Source organism: Pipistrellus hanaki (genome assembly GCF_964339955.1).
Source record: "Pipistrellus hanaki genome assembly, chromosome: 2".
Lineage (NCBI taxonomy): Eukaryota > Metazoa > Chordata > Mammalia > Chiroptera > Vespertilionidae > Pipistrellus > Pipistrellus hanaki.
Genome location: NC_140504.1, coordinates 173685968 through 173698416, shown reverse-complemented (window position 1 = coordinate 173698416; position 12449 = coordinate 173685968). Strand labels below are relative to the sequence as shown.

General features: G+C 48.5%; 1 protein-coding gene and 1 pseudogene across 3 annotated transcripts in view; one reads left to right on the top strand and one right to left on the bottom strand.

Annotated features, from left to right (window-relative positions):
• Positions 1-76, top strand: part of LOC311617459 (ferritin light chain-like) — a 40181-nt pseudogene extending 40105 nt beyond the window's left edge. Inside the window, exon 4 of the transcript in view lies at positions 1-76. This exon is cut by the window's left edge and continues 449 nt beyond it. The product of the transcript in view is annotated as a ferritin light chain-like (transcript).
• Positions 1-11721, bottom strand: part of RNF220 (ring finger protein 220) — a gene marked incomplete at its 5' end in the record, with an annotated part of 218927 nt that extends 207206 nt beyond the window's left edge. For both annotated transcript variants that reach the window (XM_084874578.1, XM_084874579.1), the window contains one exon: positions 11097-11721. In XM_084874578.1, the coding sequence (XP_084730704.1) occupies positions 11097-11721 (625 nt within the window). The remainder of the gene's footprint in view (positions 1-11096) is intronic.
• Between the last annotated feature and the right edge of the window lie 728 nt (positions 11722-12449).

The window sequence follows — 12449 nt, the reverse complement described above, 5'->3', positions numbered from 1 at the left end:
TGGGCTGGGCGAGTGTCTCTTCGAAATACTCACCCTCAAGCCAGACCAGGAGCCTTTGGAGCTCAGAAGCCTTTGAGGACGCCCCACTGCGTCCCCCTGGTGTCTGGTTTTTGCCTGAGCTCCCCCCTACCCCCACCCCCGAAAACTACTAGCCATTCTTTTAACCACCTGAAGCCCTCTCCCATGCATTGAGCCAAATGGAAACAATAAAGCTTTTTGCAGCAAAAATAAAGAAAGTTACTTTAAAAGTAAGACCCTATATGATACTGAGCCTCTAAACACATAAGCATCAAATGAACTTTCTCAAGAATGCCTGGATATAGGATGAAGTACTATAGAGATCTGAGGTCAGGCCTCAGGTCTTGGTGGAGAGAAATTCTATTCTTTATCATGTGAGCAATTCTTGGAAACTCTGCAGTTCTTTCTTCCATTCTTAGATGCCATACTTTCCAGAAAAGCAAATAGCCACACCTGGCCCTCTTTGAGTAAGCAACTCCTTCTTGATATTCAGATATCAACTCAAAGCTATCCCTGACTCCTAGACAAGGTGCTCCTGCTCTTAATCAGGGCATTTTATACTTCCCCTATTATAGCACCTTTCACAATATCCAGCAGTTGCTTACTAAATATTAAACTCCAGTAAGGCAGGGGACTATAATCTGTCTTGCTTATTGTCATATCACCAGCACCTAACATGATGTCTAAAACAATGCAGGTAGTCAGTAAACACTGAATAAATGGCTAAATGTATTTTTTAAAATATATTTTATTGATTTTTTACAGAAAGAAAGGGAGAGGGAGTTAGAAACATTGAGAGAGAAACATCGATCAGCTGCCTCCTGCACACTCCCTATTGGGGATGTGCCCACAAACAAGGTACATGCCCTTGACCGGAATTGAACCTGGGACCATTCAGTCTGCAGGCCAATGCTCTATCCACTGAGCCAAACCAGTTTTGGCATGGCTAAATGTATTAAATACTGCATCACACTCTCTACCAAGAGAGTATGGAAACTTAATCACGCCTCATGTACTCTGCCACAATTTTATCCACAATACCACCAATAAACACCGAAGATATGCCTTCTGCAATACCAGTATTATATAGAGCCACCCCAATTCAGACTCCAGGGGGCACTTCCTTGATCAAAGAGGGACGCAATGCTCCAAAGTCAATATAATGTCAATAAGAGCCTGAGAGCTAGACCAGCCATAGGGCACTATGCCAGCTCTGTCACAGACTCGATGGTAAGATCTCTTACAAGTCACTCAACTTCTCCTCGACTCATGAGGAGGCATTAGGTGCTTCCGCAGCAGGTCCTCTCCTTCAGTAAAGAACCAGTGACAAGAAGCTGCAGACCTCATGACGGGAGGCTGGGAGAAGTGGGCAGAATGTGCAGGGAGATAGCGCTGAGGTTAGGAAAGGGTTAAGCCCACCCGTCTGTCTGGGCTCTCCTACCATAAATCAGCCTTGACTGCTGCTCAGTCTGAATGAAGCCCCACCAGGTTGGCCTGTCAGGAAGGAAGCCCATGCGTCCAGACTTTTGTTGTTCTAAGGATTTTTTTTAAAAAAAATTTTTACTGCTCAGGAAGGAAGCCGAAGCCTAGGCCCTAACTGCAGTCCTGCTGATTACTTACCCCAGCCTGTGCTGCGGCCTTACCTCTATCTTTTAGACCCAGCTCGCTCCTTTTCTAGAATTCTTTCCTAACTGCGATTTTGGCATTGGGGCCTACCTCCTAGGCTTTCTCCTCTTCTTTAAAAATGAAACATGAAAACAGCATTTCCCTCCCTGCCTCCCACATACCTTGGTGTCTCTATGTGGCAAAGGACTGGGGGTAGGGAGAGAGGAAAAACGGGTGCTCTGTGATCTAGAGACACTTTGTCCCCAGCACCGACCTGAACCTCTTAAAGGCATGGATAGGGATTGAGGTATCGAACAACTGGCTTCCAATGGCTATATCAGCTACACAAACATGTGAACAGAAGACTTTCCAAACATGACCTATTATATCTAAATAACAGACTCAAATCTAAGGTCCTCGGGCAGAGGGGCAGTCTTTCTCACTCCTATCCTCTCCCACGGACATGCAGAGTCGTTTTTTTAGTATGCCTGAGCCCCCTAGGGCTCTCTCTCTACAAAGAGAAAAAACACTGAGTTTATTTGTGCGCTCAGGGTAATAATGGACAGCCCTCTTTTACTCCTAAGAGAATGCACACAGACACTATGGGAGAGGCCCATCCCCGCCCAACTCTGCCCTCCCCTTCCCCTGCTAATCCCCCCCACCCCCTCCATCCCAGCTCAGTCCTGCTGCTGTATTTCTCTCCTGACCTACAAGGCCCCTTCAAGCCCCATCCTAAGCCTCCCCCAAGCAGAGACAATCCATCATGCTGTGGGACTGTGACACACACAGATGGGGGAAGGTTCACAGATTTCTCTCACACAGGCAAGGAGGGTAAAAGTGCCTGTATAACTTAGAATCTAAGGACATACTTGAAACTCCGCGACTTTGAATTCTAACACCAGTCAAATACCGTTATAGCAAATCTGATTATATGTCGTCCAAATCTCTATCACACACAAATTCTAATGGCCCATGTATTTCAAGTAATATCTGATAATACAAAATTCATAATAAGGAAATATGATGAGATTCAGATTTTCTAACCTGAGTCACTGTCTAGATATCTAACCTTAGTCACTGCCTAGATATCTAACCTTAGTCAAGTCCTTTTAAATAAATAAATCCCTGTAAGTCCTTCTTTCTAAATAAAATGAAGAAGGAAGCAGGTCAGAGGGACACCAGGGCTAATCCTGGTGGATGGATAACAATGAAGGGAGGAAAAGCAGCTGGTTGTCACAGAAAAGGGTTCTGAGTCTTTCTCCCTCCCGCTTTGCCATCAAGCACACGTGCGAATGGATCCTACATACATGCTAGTTGTTAATGACCCTGGGTTGGGCCATATCTGCTGGTATGACAATGAAGATCATACCAGCAGATTGTCTTTGAAATAATAATAGTCATTATGTATTAGTATGTGTGAGTCACTGCTCTAAGCATTATCAGTGTACTTAATCTCAATCAGTCCTTCACAACAACCCTTTACGGTTGTATGATTCCCACTTTACAGGTGAGAATACTGAGGCCCAGAGAGGTTAGGTAATCTGCCCAGGGTCACAGAGAAAGTAAGCTAAAGGGTCAGAATTTTATTCCAGAGGCTGAACTCATCATTATGTCATATTGCCTCCCCACCTTTGATCTGAAACACCTTCAAGTTGTGTCTCAAAGGGGGCAAATACAGCATTTATTCTCTTTTAACAGGTATTTAGTGTGCTAGATCACTCTGACTTGGTTTAAGTCAAACCCCCAAAAGGAAGGTCAAATGAGAGCAGTATAGGGTTAGCTGGCGCCCAAATGGGAATGACACACCTGAAGATAAAGGAAAGGCCTCTCAGGGCTGGCCCTTTCCCCCTCCCTCTGTCTTCCTGACTGCCCGCGGTCCTAAGATAGATGCAAAGCCATACATCTCAGCCTGCGAATGAATTTCAGTAGAAAAAGACAACCCCTGTCTGGCGAGTCACACCCAGGCTTCCTGGGCTTGATTTCTCATGAGACTGAGAGAGGTTCCTTCTCCACACACAGCTCTGGGCTTTCCTAAAGCTCGTGTCTGCCAAACAGAATGGGCTCCCCTAAAAACGTAACGTTCATTTCCTCCAGGTCGTCTTCAACCAGAACACATTCTACTGAGAACATGGACGTTCAACTGTCCGAATGGCCCAATGGTTATACGTGTCTACAAAGCCCTCATGTCACTTGTATGTTTCTAGCTTCAGCCAGGATGTAGGTAAGAACTCCCCCCCACGTGCCCCCCCCCCTCACCCAAAATACACACCAAAAGCAGATCTGTATTTGAGGGAATGTAATTGCTGTGGGAAAACATTTGGGGAGGGAAAATGCTCCAACTTTAGGTTTCTAGAGTGTTAGGAAAGAAAAGCAAGTTTTAGATTCTTTTTAAAGTTATGATTGTTTTAGTAGCCACTATAATTAACAAAATAAGTCTCTATTTGAGACAGAAAATTTCACTTATGTCTTAAAAAAATCTCTCTACCTACCTTTGTTATTATCAACCTCAAGACATAAATAAATTCCTCCTTTCTTTCCATAAACCTTTATACCTTTGGGAGAGTAGTCTTATAGATGCTACCCGGTACAATGCTGAAGAGTGACGAATTGATAAAAACTTAAAGTAAAAATTAGATTATAGTCATCACCACCAATTTATTCAATACTAAACTAACACTTACTGAAACCTTCAATGTGATTTGGCATAAATGCAAAAAAAGTTGTAATACTAGAACTAAAATGTGATTAAGATAATAGAAATATCTGATCTACTGGGTAAGGCTGGGAGGGAATAAATTACTGCTGTTTACTTAGCATCTACCACATTTGCTGATTCATACCACAGCCTATCATTTCTGCAGGGCTAGCCCCATAGTCTCAATTCAGTCTCAATTCAGGATCTTTCCCTCAAAAAGGCATAAGAGAGAAAGTAAGTGAAAGTTCTTTTGTAGAAAATTCTCCCCTTTGCCCAAAGATAGAGATATTCACAAATTCCCACCCTGTGGCATACATGTTGAGCCTCTCTATTCAACCACAAATGTCACAATGTAAATGGTATTGAAGTTTTTTTCAAGGCAGTTTAGCTGATATATAGCAATAAGTTATTCTAAGTCTGTAGTTCATCTCTCTTTAAGAGGGTAAAACAGCACAGAGAAATGCTGTTAAACTGTTGGAAGAGCATATTAAAATCCAGAAAGTATTGTTATTTTGGTGTTAAAATCATGTGGATTTTACCAAAAAAAGTATCATCACTCTAAATCCCACACATTTGTAAAGCGTACATTCCAACAGATGTGGTTAATAATAGTTAAAATATAAAAATATGAAAAAAAATTATTAAAATATAACTGTTAAATTATATTATTGTCACTCCAAATCCTGAGTATTTACAAAGAATACATTTCAAAGTGTGCTAATATGTATTAACTAGGTGGGAGTAGCTAATAAGCGTTAAAAGTAAGAAAAACCAGTATAAAACATAATTCCATTTTTCAGTTTCCTTTTCCTTGCCTAATGAGGAAAGGGGGTGGGTGGGGAGGGAGAGCAACTTTTGTTATTTGGATACAATGTGTGTGTTTTTGTTTTCAAACAAAACAAAACAAAAAAGGCACCAAATAATCAACCTGGGGCCGCTGACCGGAAGGCAGCCCCGGAAAGCTCCCGGTGGGCAGAGTCCCAGAGATCGCCCAGCCTGGACGGGCCCCGCGGTGCCGGCTGCGGGCCTCTCTCTGACGGCCACGGGCGACCGGCCTTGCCTCGCCCCGAGCACCGGCCATCCTCCTGATTCGCGACGCCCCGGACCTGGGAGACGTCCCCGGAACGTTGCACGGATTTGAACTGCAAGACGGGAAAGCTTTTCCAATCTGCAGCGCCTGCCGAGGGGACAGCTCGCTCCAGATGCGCGAGTGCACGTCCATCCTCCCTCCCCAGCGCGCCCCGGGCCCTGCCCAGTGCCTCCTCCCACTCCTGCACCCCGTCTCCCCCCACGGCCCCTCCCCGCACAGCGGCCACCCCCCGCCCCCTCCCTCTACCCCCCGCCCACCTGCACCTCCCGCCGGGGCCTCGTCACCCCGGCACCCGCGTGGGCGTGCCCCCTCCAGGGTCACCCTCCTCCCGTCCCCACTGTCTTTGTGGCTCAGCGTCCAGGAAACCGACCGGGAGCTCGGTTCGGAGTGCCACGGGGGCCGAGGGACGTGGCGGGCGGGGCGGGCCCGGGGTGGGGGACGAGGCCCGCCCAGGGGCCGGGACCGCGGGGGCGGCGGCGCGGGGTGCGGGGCCCGCCCGGGGCAGCGCGGGGACCTCTCCCGCACGCAGCCTCCCAGACCGGCTGCGGGACGGCAAAGTCACCAGCTTGTCTGGAACCACTCGCAAGCCGCCTCCGCGGCGGAGGCTGGGGGGTCCTTTTCCAGGGAGCCGAGGGCGCCCCCTCGGTGGTCCTCACTCCCCCGGCCCGGCGTCCTGTCTCTCCGGGCCCCCCTCCCCCAGACGATCAATGACCAGCCCCCCTGTGGCCGGGGGCGCGAGGGGCTGGCGGGCGGCCGCCCGCGAGGAACAGGCAGCCGATCGCTTCTGCATGACAATTGACGGGAGGGAGGGCGGGCGCGGGCGAGGAGGGAGGACGGCTGCGGTGTCCGTTTTCTCACCATGGTGATTAGGCATTCTGGCCGTGCGAGGAGGCAGCCGCCGACCGGAGCGGCGCGGCGTGCAGCGAGGACCGGGGGAGCGAGAGCCGGGGCGGGAGCGAGCCCAGCCGCGGGCGGGCGGGCGGGCGGGCAGAGCGCCGAGCCAAGCCAGGCCAGCTGCTCGGCAGCCATCGGGGACCGCTCCCGTCCAGCCCGGCCCCACTTTAGCTGTGCAAACATTTCTTTATCCCGACAAGACAATTAAACCCAGCAGCATGAAAAGGAGTCTCCACGACTGTGTTGGAAGTGAACAACCAACCACACACATCACAGGAGTTCTTAAAGGGACTCCGGGAGAACCCGGGGAGCAGCTGAGCAGCAATCAGGCTGGCGAGGTCTGCGCAGCCAGCGGAGGGGGGACCATCTGACCCACCTCGGTCTGGTGATTTGCTGACCCTTTCACAGTGGTCATCTGCTCCAGCTACAATCCCGGAGGTCAGCCTGGTGACCCGAGAACTGCCCCCAAACATTCTTTCCGGCAAGAAGAATTCTCCTAAAAGCCCAAATTGGGGTCCCTGTCCAACCCCGTCCCAGGCCCTTGGGAAGTATCCCCCTAACAACACCCCTAGGATGGAGCTGACCCTCCTCAGTCTGGGCTGCTTGGGGCCTGTGTACCCTCAGCTATTGAGAACATAGGGTCTTAAATGGCACATGCCTTTATAAGGCACATTTCAAAGTACAAAATACCATTTTCTACTCAGGGCTTTTAGTATCAGAACAAAAGTAGGACATTCTGCAGTTGCTGTGAGCTACCAGTTTCCTACCTATCTTGCGAATCTGCCTAACGGTAGGAGAGGCCAAGGTAGAGGAGGGTCACATGTGGTCAGTGCCCATCCCTGAGGTGAGCCAGAAGGTGGGGCCAGTCAAAGCTCCACACGGACAGTTCTGGTCTCTCTCAATCCTCAAAAGCATGCACACAAGCCAAGCTGAGAGGGTTGACTGTCAGGCTGGCCCAAGGCTGTGTCACTCAGACAGAAATCCAGGCACAGGGGTGGTCCAAAGGAAATAAGGAAATGAACGTGATAAGAGCCAGGGTACTAAGGGGGGTAATAAATACAAAGATTCTAGCACAAGGCAGCAGACAATGCGTATCTTCCCTTTGTTGTAAAGTTTCCTTAATGAGGAAATGTTTATTTTAAAAGCCCTGGGAAACATATCTGTACACACTTCATATGTAAGACACACGTGGGCTATTTGTAATTGGTCCATAAATTTTAGCATCATTTCCCTGGACAAGGAGCCCTGGGAGACTGGTTCAGGGAGTGACAATAAACAGGAGTTACCTCAGTCCCCTTCCCGGGGAATTACGCTTCCTCCACGAACTGAACCGGCTTCTCGCAAAATGCTTCTCCCTTTTTCCAGGGAAATAAGTCAGTCCTGTAGAGTAAAGGCTTCTTTTTTCCACAGAGCCCAACACCTACCTTGGGAAGCACCTGTGATGCCAAGTAGATGAACAGGCAAGCAAACAGGAATCATGTACTAGGAGACACAATACTTTACCCAAATAGCTACATTTTTTTTTCCTACAAAAAAAATGGATATTTAATCACAAAAGAAATCCTGCCTACCAGCGCTCAGATGGAAGGAGAGAACGTGTGTACATTACACCATGTCTGCAGGCCCCTCTCTCAAATGCTCTCACATGTGGACATATCTGCATATGGACTTAGTGTGTGAATAGGGGGTGGGTGCAACAGTAAAAACTGTCAGTGTTTCCATTGTAAAACTGATTTTTCATTGACCAAAACTCAGTCATAAAACTTCTCTATGTAAGGGACACACACAACCCGGTAACGCCACTACCACCACCACCACCACCACCACCACCCCTGCTAAATGCTTATTTAGGAGTTTTACTTGAATTTAATAAAACATTTTTTACACTTCATGAAAAAAAAATTGTTTAGATGAAGAGAACTGAAAAATGACTCAACCATATCAGAAATCAACTCTAAATTTTAAGAATAAAAACTAAAATATATACAGTTCCTATTTTATTATATTGGCAGTCTGGGCAAAAGGCGCCTAACCTATTTCTTTACTCTTTTGAACACTTTCTGTTCTCTCTCCTCCTGCCTTCCCCGCCCCCTCCCGGCCCCATCTGCCCCTCCAGCTCTCCCTTTGGAAGCAGTCTTGTATACTGTCACTCGATTATCTGAGAAATATTACTTATTTCAAAAACGGTTCTGTAGGGAGGGCCTGAAAGGCATCTAGTGGGAATAATCAGGCCTTCTAACGGCCCTTAAGTATGTATTTACATAAAACAGGCCATAAATATTCTGACACACATCAACATATGACAAGAGCCAAGGAAGCTGCTACAGACTTTGTTACGGGGCCTCTTCAACCCTTCCCGGCAGAAAACTGTGTCTCCTGCCTTCCAAACACTCAGAATCAAAAGCACAGATGCTGCGCAGTCCCACCCTGTGACTGCTGCCACCCTGCCCAAGGAAAGGAAAGAAAGAGGAGCACAGATCCGGGGTTATTACTGGCAGTCTCCTCTTCTCTTGGCACCTTTTTTTTTGGCTAAGGATCAGTCCCAAAGGAACTCCAGATACTCATGTGGGTATACAAACGTCCCACACTCACACGGCACCCATAGGCTGAATATTCGTGTAGGAGAGAAAAAAAAAAGAGAGAGCACAAACTACGCTCTAAAAGAGGGATATTTTAAACAAATAGAGGGAGAATGGGCTCCAATTTATGTAACCGTACAATTTGCAATAAAGAAGTTTCCCCACCCTTCTGATCAGAATCTCATTAATTCCAAGGTCAGAATTCCATTTCACTTTGGGAGACAGACTCATTTAATTTTTCTCCACCCAGGCGTATTCCTGTGTGAGGGATCCATCTCCATGGGGGATGGCACCGGCGCACAATGCAGGCCGGGCAAACAGAAGAGTTATGGCTTTGACACTCGGAGGGGAATGGATAGCCACATCTATGAGTTCTGACTTGACTAACAAGCTTCCTCCTGGCTCTGGGGGTCTGATACAGGTTTGGGCTGGAAAGATGGATGGAGACAAGCTGGATATGTTAGGAGAGAAGAAAGGAATCTCCATCTGCAGATGTTACTTTGTGGCACACTATTTTTGAAGAGGGTTTCGTTTTCGACTTGTATTTGCAGGGGGGAAAAAAGGGGGGGGGCAGAATTTGTCACACCCTCATCCAGGGCAGTTTTAGCCAGAGGTCAGATGACAGCTAGCCTTGGGCACTTGCACATTGACAAATGAAAACTAAACTGAAATAAAATGAAACAGACCAGCACAAAGCCAGCCTATGTTCAGCAGGTACATCCAAAAAGCAGGATCATAACACACACTTCGGCCGCACAGGAAGGGAAAAGGTGGGAGAGGAACTAAAAGCAAGAGTGACGGGGCGCACGGGCAGCGGAGCTGTCAGCCAGCAGCCTTCTCCCGTTAGTGGGGAGGTCTCGGGCTTACAGAGGCTGACATAAAAGACACCCTTGCAAGATATTTCTAAACCAAAGAGCGATGGATTTACAAGGCAGGTTGATTTTTATGATGACTTTTATTGAAAAGGTACGCCGGGTTTAGGCAGATGCCTTTTAGCGCAGGAAAGTTAACACAGTGCCTAATTCAAGGAGACAGCCTGAGGAAGCAGTGCCGACAGGGGAGAGAGCTGCAATGTCTCTATTACTCTCCTCGGCATCATAAAGAGAGGAGGGAGGAAAATGGTATTCGTGTTGGTAGTTACAGAGAGGACGGGAGCACAAGGAATAGAGAAGCGGGGGAGAGCAAACCTCAGATGTAGTTTTCTTAAGAAAACAAAACGAAGCAAAGCTTAGAACAAAGGCTTGGGTGGGAAAACACCCTCAGTTCATAAATTTTCACCAGACTTGAAGAGAACTGCTCTGTCTACCTACAGCCCCAAAGCTCTAAAACACAATTATTTCCTGATTATATTCTATTATATTCGATGAGAAGATTGCAGGGTTCAGCGGTCGGAGTCTACAAGTTCCAAATCAAGGAGTGTAGTTCCAACTATTAGTGAGGGTAGCCAGAGCCCCAAAAGGCACTTGGAGAACATGAGAAAGCTTGAGCAGAAATTAATAATAATTGTGAACATCAAATATGGAGCAGTCACATGGGTCAACCATGTCTAGTCCTAAAAGTGGGCCCCGTAATAAGCATCCAGCAAACCTGTTAAATCCCAAGAGAAGTCAGCTTTCTAGCCTTGCGATTGCAAGGAAAACGCAGCTGTTTTATGGTGATTGACGACGCCTCTGTCCTGCTCTGAAAAAATAGCCCGGTGTGGACAAGGGCTGAGAGTAGCGACAATAAAATCACGTGGAGTCCACTGCATGTGATACAATGGAGAAGCTAAAATATAATACTGAGATCAGAGAAGCATAATGAGGACAGCAAAGAGAAGAGAGGTGGATGAGTTTCTTCAGCGCCCCCCCCCCCCACACACACACACTAATTCCCTTGGAACCTACACTTTCCAATGAAATAACATTCACTCCGGTACCCTACATGGCACCACCCCCCTTCACTCCAGAGTCCCCAGGGAATAAGCTAATCACGCCCTGGAGAGAAAGGTATTGTGGAGGTCAACTTGCCTGTGGCTACCTTCAGGCAAACATTTCCTACAGAACTCTCAATGCTTACTGACAGAGACAAGCAAAGGTTAGTACTCCACAGCCGCGGAATGGGAAGGAGCTGGGCCTTCCCATGAGTAGGAACAGGAAGAAGGCCACGACCTGTTGAACGCTACTGTGAGGCAGGGCTTACCGAGGGGAGGGAAGGCTCGCACCAAAGTACTTACATCTGTCATTCCGGTCCTCTGGGCTAGATGAGGCCTCTCGGTCCGAGATGAGGCCGGAGACAGCAAAGATCTTCTTCCCAGTGTCATCGACCTTGAGGGAACCGGGGGAACTAGATGGCAGCTGGGTCCCAAAGTCATATTCCTTGCCATCCGCATCTGAGAAGCGCAAGTGGGGAGACTCTGTGTCATGGCAGTTCTTCAGTCTCTTGGCTGGCGTGAAGGCTGACTGGTAGCTCTCCCTGTCCTCAGTGGAAGCGAAGGGGCGGAAGGCCCCCACACCGCTGTGGTTTAGCATGCTGATTGGAGTGCAATCTAGATTTGGGGGGGCGAACTGGGGGTGGAGGTGTAGTAGAGAAGGGGGAAAATCTCGGTTGGCAAAAGTGCCAGGCACCCCACCCTGCCGATGGTACATCGAGGCGAAGGTGTAGGAACCGTTGGTGAATGGAATGTGCACGTCCTTGTCTACCGAGACCGGGACCCCGAAGGGCCGTGGCTGCTGACAAGGGATGGAGGCATCGCGGCTGGCCTCGGCCGTGGACGCCAGAACCATCAGCGCCGGGGAGGCCAGCGGGTTGGGGAGGTAGGACGAGTTCTCCATCTTGAAGGCTGCCCGGTGTAAGTCCATCGGAGTTCCTTTCTGGGGCCCGCGTCACACGAGAAGCAGCCGGGAGGGAGGCCGAGGAGCACCTTGGGTCAGGGCAGGGAACGTTACTGGGGAATCATCCCCTTCTAAGACCTGCAGAAACAGCAAAGAGGAAAAAAAAAAAGAGGGGGAGAGAGATTAGGGGGGAGGAATGAGGAGGAAACCCCAAGTGATTGAAACACCATCCCTCTGGCTTATAGATGCTCGGGCAAGAGACACCACGGGCTTTAGGAGCCGGTGGGCAGCAGCGTCAGGCCATTTCCATTCAGGAAAATCAATAGACAACTTACTGTGATGTACGCGTAGCTGACTTTGGTCCCTACACGTTCCGGGTGAAATGTGCCTGAGCCCAGCAAAGGAAAAAAAAATCATAAAACCTCCACGTATGCTATTCCCTGAGCAAATGAGCTCTGGAAGACCGAGTCACCCAGTAGATTAGGTGGGGTCTATATTTTACAGGGCTTCCACCTGCACTCCCCGCTCATGGCAGGCCTGATGCTCAAACAGAGACCAGGATCCACCTCTATGGCCCTCCCCGCCCCCCATGTATGAGTCCTCTCTTCATCTCCCCTAACAACGCCCTGATCATGAAAAACCCCTAAATCAAGCACATCCAGACCATGAACATCTGTACATGTTCGGTGGTACAAATTGTACGTGTGGATAAATCACACACGCTGGCACATGCATAAACACGTATCTTCATGTAT